Source organism: Diaporthe citri (genome assembly GCF_014595645.1).
Source record: "Diaporthe citri strain NFHF-8-4 chromosome Unknown scaffold_1, whole genome shotgun sequence".
Taxonomy (NCBI): Eukaryota; Fungi; Ascomycota; class Sordariomycetes; order Diaporthales; family Diaporthaceae; genus Diaporthe; species Diaporthe citri.
The window spans coordinates 4,615,683-4,637,553 of NW_025064846.1; the positions used below are offsets into that span (position 1 = coordinate 4,615,683).

Here is a 21,871-nt window from a genome sequence, read left to right on the forward strand (position 1 = left end):
GCATGTGGGTGTCGCCCTTCTATCACGCCCTTCCCGGGCGGAAGATGTTCGATGTGCTTTAGAGCTCGTCACGAGACCAGGCCCAAAGGATTTCATATCGTGAAGCGATGAAAACTCAAAACCCTGTGACTCACTTTTGGACAGCTGCGGCACTGTGATTGAGCGGAACCTCCGATGCGGCGCCATTAATCTCATTGTGCATAACTTGGGGTCGACGGAGCCAAGAAGACTCTTGTGTCACCCTAGGCTGAGCCCAGAAGAAGATGTTCTCTTTCTAGAGGCCACCGAAGTCCGTATTGGCGAAGCTATCCTGGCTCCAACCCATAGTCATCGTAGCCCAGAGATCATGATATACCACTGGCTGTGCGTCGGAGGACCTGCCAGCCCCAGGCACGGCAGCCATCGCAGGGTCCATGAGCGAGGCATTCAAAAGGCTCGAAGGGTCCAGGAAAGTGTCGTCCCATGTTTCTATGAACGGATCAAGGCTCCCGTCAAACATTGGGCACTTGCTCAGCCCCGCATCAGCGTCGGCGGGCATAGGGTGAGGCGGCTGCGCAAGAGCAGTCTTCTCCAAGGCGGCAAGACGCTTGTCATACTTGGTCTTGACGACGCCCAGAACGACCTTGCTTGCCGACAACACGTCTGTGCTGGAACTCGACTTGCTCGAGGCCGGCGTCAGGTCTGCGGTACCACTGCCGTCATGCGTGAATCTCTCTAGGAATGAGCCCAGATCGACTGCCTCACGAGCTGCGACATGGTCCCAGGAAGGACAGTCCTTGGGGAGAGGAAATGATAATCGAAGCCCGAGGATGATCCCCCCAACGAAGTGGCCCCAGTCTGTCGCGGTGAAATTGGCGAATTCGGCGTCCGGGAGGGAGAAAATATAGTCGTACCAGGTGCGTAAAGACTTAGCGCAAGACCATAATCGATCTGGGTCGACGAGTGGGTCTTGCGATTGTTGATTCTGTTTTCGCGAGTTGTAGTATGGGAACTTGAGAAGTGCGTAGCCCTGGAGCAAGATATCTGTAAAGAGGGAGGCAGTGTGGACCACAGCTAGATGAGACGTCAGTCGTGTACCTCTGTCTGCAAAGTTGGCTCTGTACTCGGATTTGACTCACGCTTTGAGGATACATCAGCAGCTATGCGGCCCTGCCACTCTCGCATCTGCGCCTCCATCCCCTTGACCATCAGTAGCACATGCTGGGGTTCGTGCTGTCGCTGTCCCTTGCGCTTAGTCAATGATGAAGTCTCCTCAGAAATATTACCGAATCGAGCCAGCCAGGCGAGGCTCTGGTCCGCTCTTGCAGCTGGACCGGCCTCCGATCTCTCGAGGATATCACAGCAGGTGGCTGTCCACTGCTCAAAAGGCAGGGAGTTTTTCTTGGACCAGATGGACGCAATACTGGTGCAAAGATAGTAGCAAGCTACATAAGCTCGGATCCCAGCCAGGAACTTCTCGTCTGTCTCAAAATTACCTTGGTCGAAGTTATCAGGCTGTTGATCGAGTTCGAGATCATGGACGATATCGGCTGCCATGCGAATATACTGTGAAGCTTGCTTCTGTTTCGGCCTCAGGTGGAATGGATACCTTGGTTGTATCAGCGAGTGGTGCTCATGACTTCCTCCCGCCTCAGAAAAGCAGACTCAGCTTCGTGTACTCACCACGCACAGTAAATCTGCAGCCCGACCAATAATTCGAGGCTCCGCTCGCCACCACTGACGAATTTGAAACCTAGGACTTTGCGAAACTCCTCGTCATAGAGGCTGTGACCCTGCATACTTCTGCCCCCACTGGCTGCCGCCAGTATAGCAAGCAACACGAAGGGCTTATCCTTGGCCAATGATGGAACAGTCGCATCGGACGGAAGGGCGAGCACAGGGAAGTAAGGTAGCATGCCGTTCCTGAACGAGTTCAGGAGGGACGTGGCGGAGTCGAGGTTGAACTGAGGCTGGATGCTGCTGAGCCCGTGGACGGAACGAGAACTGACCGATGGCGTCGAGGACGAGAAAGTACCTGCGCCACTGGTCGAGCAGGAGGCCTGGACAGAGGGGTGAGCATCTGCGTCCCCATCTAGGTCGTCATCCGGTACGAGACCATCGAGGTAAGCTCCGTGAGCATCCCGAAGAGCGTCGAAGGTCTCCGAGGGTTCCATGTCGGTGTCATCCCCGGCCGACAGTGGGACGTCTATGGTAAATGTCTTGGATGGGGCTGAAGGGGGTGGTGTCTTCCTAGTGGCGGCCGGGCGGCTGCTCGATGAACGGTTGGGTCAGTTACTTGATCACTTCCTCACGGAGTACGAAATGGGCGCTTAGCTGACAGCTTGTCGCGTCTCCTCCTCTTCCGTGGGCCTGTCTTGAAGACGCATTCGCGCTTTGAGACGGAACACCTGGTGGATACATGAGGTGGTCAGTACGCTTTACGATGGCCCAGGCTGAGAGAGTCACAGGTTCTTTACCGTCTGCAGATGTCTGGTGCGCTGCTTGGGGTACATTTCACCTTGGCAGCACGGCAGGCCTCGCAGGCATAAGGTATCCGGGGCTTCGTCGCGGAGGATGGGCTGGATGGCTGCTCACTTCCGTCCATTGTGTGCGATTGATTGTGTGATCTGATATTTGGCGCTGCTATCGCGCGTACCGATTGCCTTGAGTGTCGGCGTTTGGCAAAGTGGGTGGGACAAAGGGAAGCTTGGGCGGAGCTGGGAGGAGTCTAGGTCCGGTCGGGCGTAAGCACCGACACCCTGCGGAGGGTTCCCGATAAGTCAAACTGTCCATCATCACCCACGTAATCGCTTTAATCCAGCATGATTATATTGCATTCGTTGCCCCTCCTGACCTCGAAGCCATCGACTGTGCTACCACACTCGACTAAAATATGCCTAGGACCTCAATACCAGCCTGCGATGCTCCTTGTTCACATGCAACGGCTCGAAGCCCCAATGTTCCACACAGAAACAGAATTGAAGACTCTGGCTCATGACCTCCTCACTTCCGAGCCGCATACCTAATTGCGGCACTCTGTACGTTGTGCGCCAGGCCTTTCCCACCCTCTACGGCCGCCTGCGTCGTTTTGAATGACTTGGTCTTCACAATGACAACATAGCCATCCTGGGTCATCATCGCATAAATCCCCCTAGATGTAAACTACGCAGAAATGTCAGCTGATATTTTTGGTATAATTTACGAGACCGAAAAAGTAAGTAGAGAGGATCGTGTTGGTCTGATTTATGATAAACAGGTTGGTGTGAGGTTTTTGCCGATGCTCTGGTGATACGGAAGGCTCTTCGCATGAGCTCATCAAACAAGAAACTGGGAGGCCACCAAGTATGAGATGTCGACTTACGCTGTGCTTCGAACCGCTGAAGCAGACTGCACCACGCACGTGGGCACCGCGGGAGATGCACTCCTCTTTCTTCGCCTGATACTCCTCGCCCCTGAACGTGAAACTCACAGCTGCTGCCTTTCGGTCTGCTGGCTGTCTTCGGATCGTGTCGAACACCTTTCCGATGTTGTCGATCTCGTTCTGGTCGACCTTTGGCCCCTTGTCACCCTTGGACTTGCCGGGCTAGAGTCGGCACATCGTGTCAGTGAATAGCTCCCGGGAGCGGGACGAGGAGGATACGAGCAACGAACCAAAGCTGGCAGAGGCCAGTACACAGTTACTCCGGTAATTTTTCCCTGTCTGGTCGTTCTGACCTTCCCAGCGACAACTTCTTCCGCGGGGTTGTGTTCATGGACAAATCTTTAAAGGGCAGGTAACCATGTCAGCCTGTACATATTGAACGCTGGGGTGAGAATAGATGCTCACACGGCGGCATCATCTGTAGGGAGTTAGTATGAGCATGCGACAAAGAGGAAGAATGGTGCTATGTCAAAATGAGGATGTAACGCCCAGGCGGGAAGTGACTAGAATGAGATGCTGGGAACTGACCCTGAAGGACCTTTCCCGGGTTCCATATCTCTTTACCAGAAGTAGCCATTCTTCCGAATTGTTCTCTCTTGTCAAATCGGATCACAAAGTATCTGGATTAATTGGCTAGCCGAGTTCTTAAGAGCACCTCTGTCATGAATGTCAGGTTAAGATGTAAGGGCGCTAGTGATTGTAAGAAATAGGAAAATCTCATGACTTCCATGATGAACGGGGTAGAATTACTCGTTTTAAAAGCAGCTTGTACATGGTGTAGTCGACCACAGGAGGTCGCCTCGATCATGGCCCCGAGCAGGAGTGGCCTCAACCAGATTGTGTAACAATGCTCGCGGAGCGTCAGAGTCGGAGGAATATGGCCGTTTGGACGATGGATTAAGCTCGATTGTATCGTGTCCAGTCAGGGCATTCCACTAGCGTGCTGGTTGAGGAGGGTGGTAGCCAGGCGTCAGCTTACATGGCGGACTTGGGAAGGGCAACTGGGGATGAGACCACCAACGTTGCCCCTGTGGCCCCCAAATGGCCGAATACGGCAGATCCAATACGTATGAGGTAGAAGAATCATATCGTTCATTACCCTCAGCTTTGGAAGAATGGTGGTAGTCAGCGAAGTAGCGCCAAACGAAATGTTCCCTCCCCATGCCCGTCTCGACCTGGCCGCAGTTGCTGTCACACATCCCCAGTTAGAGATCATCCACAGCAGGCCTGTTTCAATCCCAAAGCCGTCTAAAACAAGATCCCAAATGCCGAGATTCCCCAGTCCAAGTGCACGGATGGGAAGCGACGTATGACCACAGGCCACACGAAGGCGAATGGCAGGTCCGCCGACCGCGTGGGAATGGAGGATTTGGGGCAGGATGGAACATGACCAAGAGCCTTCGGGATCGCGACGCCCCACAGAAAACATACGAAACATGGATGAATTAGCCAGAAAATACCTATGCATAATATCCCTTGTACCCTTCGCCCCTTTCTAATGCCCCGTTGCCCGAGCATCTATACATTAAATGCGCCTCCATCCCACTTGATGCGCCCATGCGCCCATGCGCCCGTGTCTGTCTAACATTAAAGCCACTGCCGCGTGATCGTACACAGGAGTGTCAAGGCTCTCAAGGCAGGGTCATGAACAAAGCCTCCAACTGAGGATAGTTCGGTGTCCCCAGCCCCGTCAGCGGGTCCCACCCCTGCACGGCCGAGAAGCCATCAGTTCCGCACCCGGGGTTCTTGCCGTTGGTCACGTCGTTCATCACCTGCGGGTTGGCGTACAGCGCAGGGTTTACGAACCCGACAGGGCCCTTGCCGGCCTGGATGCGCTTCTCATTGACCATATTGATGATGGACGCAAAGACGGGGGCGGATGCTGCGAGGAGTGTTGCGTTAATTTAGAAAGATCCCATCAGATGTCGCAGGGAGGGCAGGAGACGAGGACTTACCGGATGTTCCAAAAGACAGCGAGAACCGGCCGTTCACAGCCGTGACATAGTTGGCACCGTTCGCACTAACGTCTGGGAAGCCCCTCACCACCTTCGAGTTGTTGAAGCGGTCCGCGCCGTACGGTGGGGCGTGGTCGGCGAAGTAGGTACCCACCGCCTTCTCCTGGTATGACGGCATCGCGAAGACGTTCGAAAACCCTCCGCCAGAGAAGATCACCCTCTCACAGGCGCTCTCGGGGGTCCTGACCGTCGAGCCATTCAAGATCTGAGTGGCCCCCACAGACGTGACCCACGGGCAGCCCCCCGGGAACGACGGGTTGAACATGCCAGTTGATCCGTTATTATATGCTCCTGTGACCGGATCGATGCATTGGTCTCCGTTGCCCGCCACCCCGGAGTCGCCCGAGGAGTAGACAACTGTTACGCCCTGTAGCGCCAGCTTCATGTACTCATCGCACTGGCGTTTCTCGTACTTGATGCCCAGATCGGCCTCGTTAAAGCCGTAGCTAGTGGATATCACGTTGGTGGGTTTGGTGGTGCCGCAGTTGACTGAAGCGGGGTACTGGCCATCGATATTGGGATCTTTGGAGTCCCCACCCTCGAACTGACAGTAGCTGCCATCGATGCCGTCCAGGAAGTTGTTGAAGCTCGCGCTCTGGACCAGATCGCCGACCTGGTACAAAGTGGCCTGTTGAGGGTAGATCAGGGCCATTGCGAACTCCAGATCCAGCGCCGACTCGCCGTTGAATTGGAAGCTCTTGTTTTGGTTCTGGACGACGCCATTGTCGAGCAGCGTCACGATTGGCGACTTGCCGTCCAGGTTAGGCTCGAACTCCTTGAAGTACATATCCAAATCCGACTGAAGAAAAGCCTGAGGAGTGTACTCCACAATACCAAGGGTGTTGTTACTGGCTGAGAGGCTGCCCGGCGGCGTCGCGTAGAGGGCTCGCAGGCACGCGGGCGTAATCATGGAATCGCATTGCGACAGGTCCATGAGTGCGTTGTCCACGAAGGCGCCCTGCTTCGGGTTGCTGCCGTCATCGGGCTTGCCGACGATGCCTTTCTCGGGACGCTGCCGTTTCTGCAGTTCTGCAGACCTTTTCTTGAGCTCCGAAATGGCGTCCTCCGGGAGTTCCTGGTGCCTGTTCTTCCGACCCTGTCCCACACGCTGGTCGAAGTGCACAGTAGGCGTGATGAAATCGACATGCTCCACCAGGTGCTCGGGAATGTGGTACTTGTCGCAAGCTACGTGGCGAGTGTTTGCCGCAGTCGAGTGCTTGTAGACGTGGTATGTCGTCTTCAATATCTGTTCCATCTCCCGCACCGTCGCGTTGAACGTGATCCAGCTTTTGGATGCCGACATTTTTATCCGACTCGGGTGTATCCCCTCCATCTGCAGCCAGTCCATCACCGAGTCAACAGCGCCCTGCTTGGGCTTGAACATGTCTACGACCTTCGCAGGCGACCAGTGCTTTCCGTAGTTGGGGGACTCCGGATGTGAGACATCGTATATGAGCTCCTCAGCCCGGTGAAGGTTCTGCTGCGTCAGACCTATCCGGACTGGGAGGGTCGCAGCGGCGTGCAGGCGATGGGACTTTGACCAGCTGCTCCGCGCCGCCAGTCTCTCCTCGTGGACGACATGATTAAGGGTCCGTGGCCGCAGCGGCGTCGCGTCGACTGCTGCCACCAGGGCAGTCAGTATGCTTGTGAGAACGCTGAACCGCATCTTGGCAACACCAGGTCGTCCAAAGTCCAGAAGGGGAAGAGAAGACAGGTCTGGCAGGCGCATGGAACTTTCTTCATATTGCTGTCGCTCCATCTGATCTCTGAGATGCCCCAGCCAGGGGTTCTCTGGCTGGGGCACGACTGAAACCGCGCCCACGATCCATGGCAGACCCTTCTCCGACTATGAACCGGTGTCGAATCCCGTAACTACAGGGTAGACGACGACCGCCACCCTTGATTGCAAAAATCAGTGGGCCGTGTCGAGCCATCTCGCACCCGGAAACCAAGCTTCAGATGATCCACTAGTCAAGCTTCCCAAGGAAGCTTACATGTGATCAGTGATCGACGGGATGAGGCCATCAGCCACAGCCATGACGGCGTCCGGGACGAGTACATCAAACATTTCCGGCACATCATGTTGCAGACTGCAGGCCTAGGTTCGCGTGCAACGAGAGCTATCAGCTGGGGCACAGACAGCCCTGTTTCTGCCGCGTGGGCCGGTTTATGCACTATCTCGAGCCGTTATCGACCAGTTGTATGTCCAGGTTGAGGCCAGGGCCCGGGCGGTTGCTTTTCCACGGGCAGCCGCTTCGAGGCACCGAGTGCTGGGAGCGGGTGGGGTTCGACACGGAGCTCGGGAGCTCGGGACCCCTCGAGCGGGAGGGCTAGAGAGGTTCCAAGCGCGTACCTGAAACGGAGGCGCACCCCGGCAATCCGCCGGGGATCTTGAGCCCTACGTGGCCTTGGCAAAAGGTAAACCACAAACTGTATCTCTGCTCGACGAATCTTGCTGTCGGAAGATCTCCAACTGTTCCTCGAGGTCACGCGACAACTGGTCGCTGGTGTTTTCCTCTGCTGGCTGCAAAAAGGTAGACATGGCATCTTCGAGAGTCTCGTCCGAGAAACCTGGCGTTTTGAGCATTGCGTGGAACTGCGTCTCAGATCTGAGATCAGCCTCAAACTGCGAAGTAAGCGTGTACGCACGCTGGACTTGAGACGGTTTGACAATATTCCACGCCTTGGTGGGCCTGCTGCCGCGCGACAGCGGCGGGTCCAAGACAATGTTTGTGACGGCAGCATTCAGGTTCGTAAGTTCCTTTGCGCCGCTGCTAGCCTGTTTGTCGGTCACGCTCCACGCATGGATCTGACCCTTGGGGTGCCCAGACAGAAGGACCGTGCCATCGTACGTCAAGCCCAGACAAGATGCAGGCCCGGATTCTGAGGGTGCAACACAAAAGGGCGACGTGACCTGCACGACGGTAGACGATTCCTCACTCTTGGGTCCCAGCAGCGGCTTTGGGCCGAAGAACTCGACAGAGTAGACGGAGCCGTTCTCTGTTGACACAAAAACGCCTTTCGAGCAAGGGTCAAGTGCAACACACAGAGGGGAGGTAGGGAACAGCAGAGTGCGGAGGACTGCACCAGTCCGATAGTTCCAGACGATGCACGTCTTGTCCTTGCTTGCTGACACGCAAAGACTTGTCTCCTCGCCATCGCCAGACGATGACGCGATGGCCGTGATGGCCCCCCTGTGGTTGGAGAAACTGACGACAGGCTCACGCTCCTCGTTGCTGTCGAGTTCCAGAAGCTGGGCGAGGCTCCAAACATGGATGTTGGAGTCGTCGGACGCGGTCAGGAGATGATACGGCGTTGCTACGACGCAAGACACGGCCTGGACGTGACAGGGAGGCAGTGACACCAATCTGCCAGTGCAGGTCTGCGGAATTCGTCAGTGAACTGGACGGTAGCTGTTGGGTGCACGTAAAACCCTGGAGAACCTACCTCCCACAGCATGATCCTGCCCTCGACGGTCCCCAGGATGAGTACATCGCCGGCCAACGTCAAGCACCTTATCCTCTCGGGGAAAGCCACGAAAGCCTCCTGGTTGCCACGGAGGCGTGAGTAGACATGGACATAAGCCTTCTCATGCTGGGCGGCAAACACGTGCGTCTCGCTGGCGGCAAGACAGTTTGGTGGAGTCGCACTCTTCTTAAATGCCGATTTTGCAGCAAAAGTTGGCCATAGAGAGTGCGTATAAATCCCAACGTCCTTGGCGATGGCCGTGTTGCTGGACAGCGGGGGCCCACAGATGGACGAGAAGAATTCCTCGGCCAACATGTTTCCTTACTCTGGGAGATGTGCTTCAATGCACAGAAGACAGCGGTTCGTGGTAAAGTTGGTTGCAGGCAGGCTTGACGGCGATTTTCCTCATGTCGAAGCCAAGGAAAGCACTGAAATTTACTGCGCCTAAGTTTGGTAGGAGCGCACGAGCCAGGTGAACCAGGACCCAGGGTATAACCCTGACCACTACGCATCCTCATTGCCTCTCATGCGGTGGGCAAAATCCAGACTGCTTCAACTGCGAAGTCTACGAGCTCGTTTCAGTGGATTAATACACGGATTATATCTGTTCGTGTTGCGATGGAAAGCCGTAGCACGAACGTGGACGTCATGATCGGCACTGACGCTGAGTGATGTGCTGCGAGTCGTCTCCGCTGCTAACATATAAAAGATCAACCAGCAACGAATGGAGGGACATCAACTCAGCCTCATCGACTCCTATTTTCGTTGTTCAAAGACGGTGACTTGGATTATCGAGCACTAATATATACGATTCAAATGCTCTCTTAGCCATGTTTCAAACAACCAGCTTGGTCTACAAGTCTTCCATCGCCAAGCAAACCGTGCCATCCCATGACTTGTAACCCTGAAGGTCCGGGGAAAGTGCCTGCTGACGCACGGCGCTAACCACCATAACAACACAGCAGGAAACATCTCCTCGCTGTCTTGAAGACGAGCAGCCATCCATCTCAGGGACAAGTCAGCCAACCGATAGCATCATCGCCCAGTGGGGATAGGAGAAGACTCTCCGGTGCAGGAAAAAAGACCGCAGGCCTCGGCGCATGTCTCTGGCCCAAGAGGGCGAAGACTTCTACGCACTAATATTAAGCATACCGAGAACCTAATTTAGATTGGGGCCTCCTCGCCATTGGCCAATCCCGCAGCCCCTGAGATGTACAGCTTCCACTTTGGGCGCCACCCCGAGTAATTTACCTACGTGGCGATCGCTCGCGCGCGCGGGGTGGAGGGTAGCATTTGGGGCCAATCTTTGTTTTAGTCTTCCTGTGTTCCTGGAAACAGAACGGTAGAGTGAGCGGGGAAACATGCAGAGGATGGGACAGGCTCGAATGTATATAGGCCATGATAACTGGCCAGCAGTCTGCGTGCGGGTGTCTGTCCTATGGTGAATGCCCTCCTTCACCGTGACAGTCACTGCCCGCGCCGACGAGTACTTATAGCGAAAATTGCAGGCCATTTGGTCTATTCTTTCCTTCTTCCCTTCAGGAGCTCCGAATTATATAGATTCGTCTGCCCAGCACGTTCGTCCTTCTCTTCGTCGCCGGTGCTGTGCCGCCAGTTCGCTTGCCTATCAGTCATTCGTTCACTCACTCTTTCGTTCTCGGACCCCACAAAATGGGCTGGAGGCTCTCATTCGTTTCCTCTCCGTCAGCAGTCTTCCTGTCACTACTGCTGGCGTGCCTGACGCTCGCGATCGAGCTCGACACCACCGACACGGCCTCCATCTCCGCGTCCGCCTCAACCGTCGCCTCGGGACTGTTCAAGGCGTACTACAATGCCAACTCTACAGCGGGAGACTTCAACCAGCCGAAGCCGTGGTACTGGTGGCTCTCGGGCTCGGGCTGGAACGGGCTGATGGACTATACCATTCTCACCAAGGATACGCAGTATCAGACAGCCCTCCTGGCCGCCATATCGGAGAACCTCGGCTCAAACTTCGACTTTGCGCCTGCGGAGCAACAGGGCTGGGAGGCAAACGACGATCAGATGTATTGGTCAGTATCACTCTTCTCCTACTGTGGTTCCCCAACCTTTGTGCTTTGGAATACTCCAGAGTGTGTGATTCTGGGACCCGTGGCAGGTGATTAACACATAGCAGGGTGTACAATGCGCTGACCGCGATGGAGTATAACCTCACAACCGTCGAGGGAGCGCCGGCGTGGGTGACCATCGCCGAGAACGCCTTCAACGCGTTCGCGCAGAGGTGGGAAGCCGACAGCCCGACATGCGGCGGGGGCCTGAAGTGGCAATATGACAAGACCGCGAACGGCTACTTCTACAAGAACGCTGTGACGAACGGGGGTTTCCTCCAGGTTTCCGCCAGGCTGTCCCGGTACACGGGCAATACGACATATGCCGAATGGGCCGGGAAGATCTGGGACTGGTCTGTTGCGGTCGGGCTTGTCGGACCGCAGTTCAATGTCTTCGATGGGGCATCCGACGAAGGGACTGGCAACTGCAGCGCCATGTCTGCGGACCAGTGGTCATACAACGTCGCGACCTATATGATGGGTGCTGCCAACATGTATGCATACAACGGTGCTATGGGGTTTCCGGAGCAGCAGGTCATCTGGGGATCGCGAGTCGCTGGACTGGTGGCCGCGGCGAATGCGACCTTCTTCTCCCCGCCGACGAATAACGCCACGGGTGTCATGTATGAGCGGAAGTGTGAAGTCACGTCGGAGTGCGACCTGGACCAGACGAGCTTCAAGAGCAGCCTGTCGAGGTGGATGGGGAAGGCAGCGGTGCTGGTCCCTAGTGTCAAGGACAACATCATGACGCTGCTCAGCACCAGCGCGAGGGCGGCAGCTGCGAGCTGCACAAACGGGACCACGACCGTCTCCTGTGGCATGAAGTGGTGGACGGCCGATGGATTTGATGGGTACTCGGACTTCGGGTCGCAGCTCAGCGCGTTAGAGGTCATACAGAGCCTGCTGGTGACAAGCACCGCGGAGCCGACGACGTTGATTCCGGCCGCGTAGTTTGACGCGGTCGTTGCCAGGAGGCATCAGCGGTTTCGTCCCCAATATAAATAACATCAACAATTTTGCCGACAATCCTTCTCATATCGTGTCAACTTGTGATCCGAAATGACCGTTTTTGGGCGGTGGTGTCAAGTGCCCCGGACACGGGCTCTGATGCCAGTAAGACATTTCCACAGCATTGAAGCAGGGGCATGAACCGGGAGCACCGCCCATGAGCATGCAGTGAATGCGCGCGCATCGATTCGCATAGCAGCACAAAATGCATAAGCGTGCAGCTCTGGTTCCCCCTCCACGAGTCCTGGGGGTATCATTTTTGAGATACCATGGGATCCGGAGTTAGCAATCTGAATACCGGCGACGGTTGTTGCTGCCGTGGTCTGAAGTTCACGAAGGTTGGCCTGATCACGTCTTCGAGTCGCGGTCCTATTCGTCCGGTCTCATTGTTGTTGCTGCCACCAGACGGTGTCAGCTCGGGACGAGATGATTGACAGGTACGTCGAGAAGTGGCCGGGGAGGCAGGACTCTCACTCAACCCGGGTAGGCACCCAGAGAGGCTGTCCGGGTCCCACAAGGCCGGCAGACACGAGCTCCGGGAGCGATGTCTCGGACGAGGCTGCATCTGCTCACACGCGTCTCGTGGCAGGCGCGCAGGCTATTTTAGTACCGCATGGCGTGGGCAAGCATGCTGCTGTCTATGTGGCGCGGCGCGGATAGAATGCGTGGTTTCAATCCGCCGCATCCACAACCAGCCACATTCGCGTTTCCGGCTGTGCCCTCGAAGGTTCAAGCGCGGGCAGATCATGAATCGCCGCGCGCCATGCGAGGCTTGGATTTTGGCGTGGCATGATCAAATCGAGACGGCATCCTTATCAGCAGTGGGCCGGTGAGGTATCTGTAGGGCTAGCCCTCCCCGGCCTACAGGTCGCTGGTCAACCACAAGTGGAAAAGGTGGTTGTGGATTAATGTGCACAAATAGAAGTGGATATGCAGGCTGGAAAGCTTGGCAGAGAAGGGCCCACAAATGATGGGATGAAATGTGTTCGACTGCATCCTCGGGAGAGAAGGGACTGCAGGTCGTGGAACCTGACATCGACCTCGTCCTGCTCGTCTGCCCCAAGCTGGCCCCCAACAGGGATCGATTGGCAGCACAACACCGCCCCAGCCGATCACAATGGCCTGAACGGGGGGTGGGGAACTTTTCGGACAGGAGGGGAGCGCGTTGGTGGTTTCAGATTGTCTCCCGTAGACGATCTTGGAAGCGGGCAGGAAGGACACTTGTTCGTGTGGTGCCTAGGTCCCTTTCCTCCCGACGAACCGAGGAGCGCGGATTCCATTTTTGGAGAAGGCGTGGCTTGCAGGTGAAACAAGGGACCCTCAATTTAAGCTTTGCCTGGTACCCTTCCTCGAGCCTTCTGCTCTGGCCAGTGGTCAGTGGTCATGGTTCGAAGGCTCCTTCCGCATGTCAACCTCCCATTGCGTGGTCCCGTTGATGAGTTCCCTGTTTATTAGCTTTCTGAGGCTCTGGCGATCATCAACCTCTGGCGACCCTAGATTGACGAGGGAAGCCTCGTTGAACAGTAGGCGGTGACCAATGCGTGCAGGCAGGCAGGCAGGCAGGCAGGCAGGCAGGCAGGCAGACAGACAGACACACTGTCAACTGTTGGACCCCTGCTGCCACCCAACGGATCGACCTCGTGGGTCCTGATGCTGATGAGATAATATGGGCAGATTGGGATGGGATTGGACCGGCCACCTGCAGATCTCTCTCCTACGAGCATCTCCGAAGGCCAAACAAACTCATCACACAGCGTGTCTGCCCCGACCGGAAATTGAGTTCGTTGTTGTGGGAGGGACAGACCGATCAAGGTCATTGCCACATTGGCTTCGTCAGTGTGTTTTGCTTCCAGCCGTTGAGCAAGGCCTCCAAAACCCAATCGCCCGCTCGTCTCGATGGCACACCCGGGTGATGCGTACGGTTCGGGTCATACGAAGAATGACAGGCAGAGCAGAAAAGGCCTCGTAAGCCGCCTCGTAAAAGCAGCATCGCCTCGCATACCTAGCGTTTGGTTTCCCAAAGCACCTGCTCAACTGGGCATCGTTTCTGATCTTCCCTGATCTGCGCCGTCGTCGTCTTGGCCCCGCAGAGCAGCCAGCTGCATGTGGAAAACTTGGAACCCCGAGACGAGACGCCTTGTAAAAGTCGGCATTCCCTTCCTACATTCTGCATCATACCTAGGTACTGTAGACTAGTAGATACTCCGTGACCCCCAAGCTTTTCCTCCTCCATGGGCCTCCGCGTCACCGGTTCAGTCCAGCCCGGTCCAGCCCTGCCCTGCCCGCCTCCACGCTGGCCACTCTTTTTAATCAACTCGCAGCTGCACCTGCTGCAACCCGCATCTTCGAATCAGTCAACCAGTCAATCAATCTGCCCGCCCACACCCCTGCGCCCTGTTCGGGGGGTGGTCCCGAATTAAAAAAAAAAAAGGCCAAGCCCGCCTAGCTGCAAGCTCATCATCCCGCACCATACTTTTCTTGGCTCGTTTCTTCCCCTGCCCATGCCCAGGTGTGCGCATGTGTGTGTCTGCGTCTGTGCCTGTGCCTGTGAGGAGAACGACCGTTGATTGACAATTGGCGAGATCCCAACTTTTTTTTTTTTATTCCCTTGCCTGCCATCTCAGTCAGCCCGCCAGCCAATGCGTTCAATTTGTCGCACTACTACTACTTCTACAACAATCTACACGTCCATATCGTCGTCTCGCGTCATCTCGTCCCGCCCTTCCCTGCAACACTCCGTCTGTCACCTGGCAAGCCCAGAAGTGGGATTTCACTTCACTCACCCATCGCATTCTTATTGGCATTTGACGCTTCTCTGCCTCCAACACAAAAGACTGTACCCAGCCGTCACTCCCTAGCTGGGCCCTTACCCACCCTCCCACGGCGGCGCAACCCGTTTCAATCCCACCGCAGTCTTGGGCGTCTTCCGAAACCTCATCGTCGCGCACCGACAGCACGAATCTGGGGCCTCCGAACCGACCTCCCCCAGCCCCTTATCCGACCCGCGCAACCACCTGCTACCGCCGCCTCCGCACGTCAGCCGGTCGGGACCATCTAGCTCCATGTTCAATGTTCGTCGAAAGCCGATGCTGATCCCCGTCTCGGCGCGATCGAAAAGCCCCAGGCGACAGCCCAACATGCTCACCGTCAAGCGCGCCCTGATCGCCGCCGCCTTCTTCATCACCATATTCTACATCGTCACCCGGTCACACGGGCCCGAAGCCCCGCCACCCGTGCCAATACGGCCAGAAGAAGTCTCGCCAAAAACAGACAATGTACACCACGAGTCCTCGAAACAATCCTCCTCCTCGACAGACAAACCACAGGCGGCTGAGAAGCCACTAAGCAATGGCGGTTCCAGTAGAAATGGTGGTGGTGGTGGTGGTGGCGGCAGCAGCAGCGAGATAACGGGGCAAAAGACAATGCAGGACCTGTCCAAGATGTCGACCTACGACAAGCTCGCCTACCAGTTTCCCTACGATGTTGAGACCAAGTTTCCCGCGTTTATCTGGCAGACGTGGAAATACACCCCTTCGAGCGGAAAGTTCAAGTTCAGGGAAGAGGAGGCCACGTGGACGGAGCACCACCCGGGGTTCATCCACGAGGTCATAACGGACGACGTCGCCGAGAACCTGGTAAAGCTGTTCTACGCCTCCGTCCCAGAGGTGATCGAAGCCTACACCGCGATGCCCCTCCCGGTGCTGAAGGCGGACTTCTTCAGGTACCTGATTCTGCTGGCGCGCGGCGGCGTGTACAGCGACATCGACACGTCTGCCCTCAAGTCCGCGGTGGAGTGGGTACCCGATTCCGTCCCGCGCGAGACAATCGGCCTGGTGATTGGCATTGAGGCCGACCCAGACCGGCCCGACTGGCACGATTGGTACAGCCGGAGGATCCAGTTCTGCCAGTGGACCATCCAGTCGAAGCCGGGCCACCCAGTCCTGCGCGATATCGTCGCGCGGGTTGCGGCCGAGACGCTCAAGAGGAAGAGGTCAGGGCTGCTTGCCGCGATGGACACCAAGAACGTAATAGAATTCACGGGACCGGCCGTGTGGACCGACACGATTTTCGAGTACTTCAACGACCCGCGGTATTTCGACATGAGCACGAGCAAGGGGGCAATCGACTACAGGAACTTCACGGGCATGGAGGTTGCCAAGAAGGTCGGCGATGTCATAGTCCTCCCCATCACGAGCTTCTCGCCTGGCGTGCAGCAGATGGGCGCAAAGGAGCCTGACGACCCGATGGCGTTCGTGCATCACGATTTCGAGGGTAAGTTTACGATCACCAGAGAGAAACGAGTGTGGGCACAATCGGACTGGAGACTGACCCTATCTCAACAGGCACGTGGAAGCCCGAGAGCGAGAGGCACATCGGCCCTGAAACTTGACGGGCAGCACCATGCTCCTCGTCTCTTCTTGTGTACAAACTTTTCTTGATTTCCCCTCTTGCGAACATGCCAACACGAATGCATGCGATTGGAGTCCGGGTCTCTTTGCGTTGGTTTCTATGTCGAGGTTTCACGACGGTCGCGAGAAAGGGGAAAAGCAGAGACAGCCACTTGTTATATGATATGCATACCCAGTATTGATCGATTGAGGGACGATAACGACCTTTAGAGAATAATAGACAGCAAGGCTTGGCAAACATCTATGGCGATTACTTTGTTGCCCGGGTTCCGCCTGTGGTCCACGTGAAGCAGACGAGCTCCCCCTTCAGCCACCAGGGAGACTTGCGAGATGCGGGTGAGACGAAGGGCGGACGCACTGTCTCGAGACTGACCTAGCTCCATCGTGTTGCTTGTCAGCACATGTCACAACCAGGACGAGAGGCGGCAGCACAGAGTGGCGGTTGTACTTTCGGGAGGTGACAGTTGTTGCGTTGCGTGGCCTGGGGGATCTTGGGATTGCGTGTCCAAATGACGGCAGTGGTCGGTGGTCAACCCAGCTTAGGGCCCGGACGACCCACGCACACACATCGTGACTGCCATCATCTCTCCCTCCTGTCGTCGCACCAGGGTCCACCGAAATCCAGGTGGAAGTGGCACCGAGCTCGGTAGTAAGCCTTGGCCTGCTGGGCTAGTCTCCTTGGACTGTGGACTTGGATGCAACTTCCCCAAACGCCAACCCCGCATTTCGGGGATCGAGCTGGGTGCGCCGCTCCGACTTGGGGCTGGGTTCCGGGGAGCGGACCGTCTTCATCGTCATAAGCACCGAAGGGCTCCCGCTGTCTCGTCAAATATCTTGTGAGCTTATCCGTTCGCGCGTGTTGCTGCTCCTGTCACACGGGCCCGCGATGCGTAACCCATCATATCCATCCGCTTCCTGACGTCATGCTGCCAGAACTCACCTCGCGATGGGCTTCGCAAGGCCTCAGAGCTGCCCGGACCCGGCCGTGGGGACGGTCGAGGACGCTGTTCGGGGGGGCCAGGGCTGTCTCTCTGGCTGTGAACGGGACTCAAGCGAGGCTCTCGTCCAGCGGCCTGACTTACAGCATCTCACAGGGGCCGGATGAGCCCCCGCTCCTGCCTCATACCATCCCCGAACACTTCGCGAGGGTCGTGTCCGAGAATGGTGACAGGCCGGCAGTCATCTGCCGCGACCCGACAACCACGGCTGTCACTGGCCAAGAGACAACCCTCAGCTTTGCCGCCCTCGACGCCGTATCCAACACACTGGCCCAATCCCTTAGGTCGGCCGGCGTCAAGAAGGGCGACAGGGTGGCTGTCAAGCTCGGAAATACGGCAGAGCACGCGGCCCTGACGTACGCCGTCTCCAAGCTGGGCGCTATTCTGGTGCCGCTGAACCCGACCTTTAACTCCTCGCAGGTCGCTGCCGCCCTGTCGCACCTGAGCGTCGAGGTCTTCGTCGCCGCCGCAGTCACGGACCGCGCCTACAAGCCCTGCCAGGGGCGGAGCAACCTGGACCTTCTCAGGAGCCTAGTCCCGGACCTGGAGTCGGGGCGCCTTGAGAGCCCAGTCGTGCCCACGCTGAGGAAGGTGGTGGTGGTGGACAACACATCGTCCCACCCTGCCGTGGATTTCCGCCTGCCCGACTACCCGTCCTTGACTCCGTACACGGCGCTTGCCCCGTCCTTGCCGTCCTTGTCGTCCTTGTCGCTGAGCAGCACCCGCCCCGTCGTGCCCGATTCCCCACTACACGCCCAGGACTGTATTAATATCCAGTTCACGTCCGGGACGACGTCGCATCCCAAGGCCGCCATGCTCACGCATACCGGCATTCTCAACAATGGCTACCTGATTGCCCAACGTATGGGCCTAACGCCGTCCGACCTGATCGTCTGCCCACCGCCACTGTTCCACTGCTTCGGCTGTGTCCTCGGCTACATGGCTACTGCTACTAGCGGCGCGTCCATTCTGTTTCCGTCGCCGGCGTTCGACCCTTTTGCCAGCTTAAAGATGGCAGCCGACCACCGTGCAACCGGCCTGTACGGGGTGGCAACCATGTTCGTGTCGATGCTCGAGCAGCTCGACAAGAAGACCCGGCTCGCGCCCGAGGAGGCTTCGCGGCTGCCCACGCACCTGCGCAAGGGCATCGCAGCCGGGTCGTCGGTCCCCGAGTCGCTGATGCGCAAGCTCTACGATAGGCTTGGCCTGGATGAGCTAGTCATCTGCTACGGCATGACCGAGACCAGCCCCGTGTCGTGCATGACGGCGCCGAGCGACCCCTTGGACAAGCGGACGGCCACCATCGGCAAGGTGATGCCGCACACGCGCATCAAGATCGTCGACCCGGCGGACAGGAGCAGGATCGTGCCGATCGGCGAGCGGGGTGAGCTGGCCACGAGTGGGTATCTCGTCATGCAAGGCTATTGGGGCGATGAGGAAAAGACAAAGGAGGTCCGCATACTGGAGCCGGACGTTGACACCGGCAGGGCGGACAGCCCAGATGCTACGGGGGAGCCTGCGGTCGGGCAGAACGGCAACGGGGGTCCAGGGACCGGGCGCTGGTGGATGTACAGCGGCGACGAGGCGAGCATGACTGCGGACGGTTACGTCTCGATTACTGGACGCATCAAGGACCTGATTATCCGAGGCGGTGAGAATATCCACCCGCTCGAGGTCGAGAACGCGCTGTTCCAGCACCCGCTGGTGGCTGAGGCGTCGGTTGTTGGTGTGCCGGACGCAAAGCACGGCGAGGCCGTCTGCGCCTTCATCGTGCCGCGCGCCGGCGTCGCCACCGAAGATGACCCAACTTTTGGCGAGGACGGCTTCGCTCGCTCCGAGAGCCAGGGCCTGCCGCTGCTGCGCAAGGACGATGTACGCGCCTGGGTGCGCGGCAGGCTCTCGAGCCACCTCGTCCCCAAATACGTCTTCTGGACGGACGATTACCCCAAGACGGCCAGCGGGAAGATCCAGAAGTACAAGCTCCGCGATGCGGCACGGGACTTGATCCACATCCACACAGGGCCGGGCAGTGTGGACGAAAAATACGAGGCTGTTTTGGAGAAGCAGATTGGTGGTAAGGAGGGTGGACGGTCATCTTGGGAGAAGTAGTGGTGGCTTGTTCTTCCCAACTATCATGGGAGACTTTGCTTGATTCAGGCGTGGTGTTGGAGGCATACATGTGCTTTGACTATTCGAGCTGCATGCGTGGTTTTGGATGTTGTCGTAAAGCCTGTTCGAATTCGTCCAAGCATCTGGGCCAAGCTGGACTAACCGAGACAAGCCCGTGACCAGACTCAACCTGACATGTTTCCAACCTCACTCCACTCCTCAGAATGGGCAGTGAGTTCCATCGGTCTAGTCTGGAGCCATCTTCAATGCGAGCTCAAACTGCGAGCCGGCATTCCTCAAACCCTTGTGCTTCATCCCGCTCCTCACCACGATCCCTTCCGTGCCCCTCTACTGCGCAGGCCAGTTGTTCGTAAAGTCCAGACACGCCCCGTTGGCGCTCCTGGCGATCCCGCGGTCCGACAGGAACACACAATACTTGGCCACGTTCTCGACGAGGACCGTGTGCTTCTCCCCGTCGAACTTTGCCTGCGACTGCTCGAACTTCTGGAAGAAATCCACGTTGATGCCCTTCTGCATGGCATCAGTGATGTTAGTGTTCATGCCGCCCAGCATCAGCGCGACGGAGTAGATCCCCTTGTCGGCATACGCGAAGGCGGTGTTCTTGCTCAGGCCCAGCAGGCCGTGCTTGGACGCCGTGTACGCCGCGCCGGCGCTGTGCCCGGTCCTGGCGGCCACGGAGCAGATGTTGATGATGAGGCCACCTCCACTGCTGCTATCCCCGTCCTGCCCCTGCTTCTGGAACTGCGCCACGGCCGCGCGCGTCGCGTAGAAGGGCCCGTTGAGGTTGACGCCCAGCACGCGCGCCCACAGCTCGGGCGGGCACTCTGCCGCCGGCGAGAAGTCGTCCATAATGCCCGCGTTGTTCACGAGCAGGTCGAGGCGGCCGAAGCGCTCGGCGGTCTTGTCTACGAGCGCCTGCACCGACGCCGGGTCCGTCACGTCCGTCGTCGTGGTCAGGATCCGCTCGGGCTTGTGGCCTGCGGCGAGCCACTCCTTCTCCGCCGCGGTCAGCCGCTCCTGGTTCACGTCGCAGATGGCCACGTTGCTGCCTGCGGCGAGGAAGGCCGTGGCGGTGGCCTTGCCCAGGCCGCCGCCGGCGCCGGTTACTATTACTGTGTGGGAGGACATGTTGTCTTGGTGTGGGAGAGGGAAGGGGGTGGTGAGAAGATGGATGGCTGGTGGGGGAGAAAGTACAGTGCGCAGGAGGCAAGTCTCGCGGAGGCCTTATGTAGATACGTAGTCGACCCACCCGTGATCCCCGTCTTTATTGTGGAGGGTAGGGATGCAGGCGGCGACCCGTCCACGCAGGGGGCAATGTTTGTTCCCGGGGCTCACGTCCTCCAAGTGTCGTGTTGTGGACCGGACTCGCTCAAGGCTTGAGACTTGCGTACAATTGTGCAAGCTCCTGGTCCCGGGAGCCACGTCTACATTGATAATCAGGTTACGGAACGCCGTAACTCTGACAAGATGGCCCCGAACCTTTGCGGTCGTTTTCCCTTATCCCAAACTCAATGTCGAGACCTCGGCACTTGGCTGATTGAAGTCATGCTTGACATCAGTGGGAGACTATTCCGGCCATTGTGCCCCTCCGTACTCGAGTTCGGGGACGACGGTCCTGAGGTATTCGTACTCGCTTACATTCAGGGGCTCCAGGGTTCGGGCTCTTGAAAGGTGGAAACCAACGGCGCGGAGCCAACTCAAAGGCATGAAAATGTTCGCATGGCCAAGTCATGGCGGCCTCGTTGGTTTCTCTCACGTTACACAAGGCTTGGTGTGTTACTAGCACTCTTCCATTTGAGGGAGCCTGCCACTTACTCATCATCACCCTCTACTTTCTCTTGGCAGTGTGTAGGAAGAGCAGAAAGGGGGCCCTCGCGACAATGATTTTAACTCTTTTGACCTCATACAGCCACAGATCCCTCGCATGCTCTTGACGAAATTCCCTGTTCAGAAGCAGCACAATTCGTGATGGAAATGAGCACCTTAACTAATAGCACACAACAGAGACACCGTTCCCAATCCAGACTTTGACGAACGAAGAAGCAGACTGTGATGTCTTGAGAAAAACTGAGCACTGGATTCTCGGAGGGATGTGGGTGCTACCGTTGGAAGTGCCATAGGGTCTCGGACTGCAAGTAGTCGGTGGTCTAGACTGATGGAGCACCAACACCAACACCAACACCAGTAATTCAGTGTTAAAGCCAATAGACAAAAGTTCAAGGGTGTCCAAGTCCAAATTTGCGGGGTAGCACCTGCATGAATCCACGCCGTCGATCCATCATCAAAGAGGTCGATCCAGGCCTGTCAAGTTGTCAAACTGGCCAAGGCTGGGGAAAGTAGGTAGCTTGTTGTCTTG

The 21,871-nt window shown here is 57.2% G+C and overlaps 6 protein-coding genes across 6 annotated transcripts; 3 read left to right on the forward strand and 3 right to left on the reverse strand.

The window, feature by feature from the left end:
- Nucleotides 1-274: 274 nt before the first annotated feature.
- INS49_001274 (uncharacterized protein) lies at nucleotides 275-3,977 on the reverse strand (the record flags this gene model as incomplete). The annotated part of the gene is made up of 8 exons (XM_043162106.1): nucleotides 275-1,053; nucleotides 1,119-1,588; nucleotides 1,663-2,247; nucleotides 3,002-3,141; nucleotides 3,341-3,562; nucleotides 3,694-3,739; nucleotides 3,806-3,818; nucleotides 3,929-3,977. The coding sequence occupies 8 exons, from the start codon at nucleotides 3,975-3,977 to the stop codon at nucleotides 275-277; spliced, it is 2,304 nt and encodes a 767-aa protein (XP_043030612.1).
- Nucleotides 3,978-5,031: 1,054 nt separating this feature from the next.
- INS49_001275 (uncharacterized protein) lies at nucleotides 5,032-9,198 on the reverse strand (the record flags this gene model as incomplete). Its single annotated transcript, XM_043162107.1, has 4 exons — nucleotides 5,032-5,282; nucleotides 5,356-7,261; nucleotides 7,847-8,797; nucleotides 8,863-9,198. The coding sequence occupies 4 exons, from the start codon at nucleotides 9,196-9,198 to the stop codon at nucleotides 5,032-5,034; spliced, it is 3,444 nt and encodes a 1,147-aa protein (XP_043030613.1).
- A 1,356-nt stretch (nucleotides 9,199-10,554) lies between these two features.
- Nucleotides 10,555-11,921, forward strand: INS49_001276 (uncharacterized protein; the record flags this gene model as incomplete). Its single annotated transcript, XM_043162108.1, has 2 exons — nucleotides 10,555-10,934; nucleotides 11,039-11,921. 2 exons carry the CDS (start codon nucleotides 10,555-10,557, stop codon nucleotides 11,919-11,921), a joined length of 1,263 nt encoding a protein of 420 aa, XP_043030614.1.
- Nucleotides 11,922-15,115: 3,194 nt separating this feature from the next.
- Nucleotides 15,116-16,368, forward strand: INS49_001277 (uncharacterized protein; the record flags this gene model as incomplete). The annotated part of the gene is made up of 2 exons (XM_043162109.1): nucleotides 15,116-16,250; nucleotides 16,322-16,368. The coding sequence occupies 2 exons, from the start codon at nucleotides 15,116-15,118 to the stop codon at nucleotides 16,366-16,368; spliced, it is 1,182 nt and encodes a 393-aa protein (XP_043030615.1).
- A 965-nt stretch (nucleotides 16,369-17,333) lies between these two features.
- INS49_001278 (uncharacterized protein) lies at nucleotides 17,334-19,494 on the forward strand (the record flags this gene model as incomplete). Its single annotated transcript, XM_043162110.1, has 2 exons — nucleotides 17,334-17,393; nucleotides 17,482-19,494. 2 exons carry the CDS (start codon nucleotides 17,334-17,336, stop codon nucleotides 19,492-19,494), a joined length of 2,073 nt encoding a protein of 690 aa, XP_043030616.1.
- A 348-nt stretch (nucleotides 19,495-19,842) lies between these two features.
- Nucleotides 19,843-20,643, reverse strand: INS49_001279 (uncharacterized protein; the record flags this gene model as incomplete). Its single annotated transcript, XM_043162111.1, has 1 exon — nucleotides 19,843-20,643. One exon carries the CDS (start codon nucleotides 20,641-20,643, stop codon nucleotides 19,843-19,845), a length of 801 nt encoding a protein of 266 aa, XP_043030617.1.
- Between the last annotated feature and the right edge of the window lie 1,228 nt (nucleotides 20,644-21,871).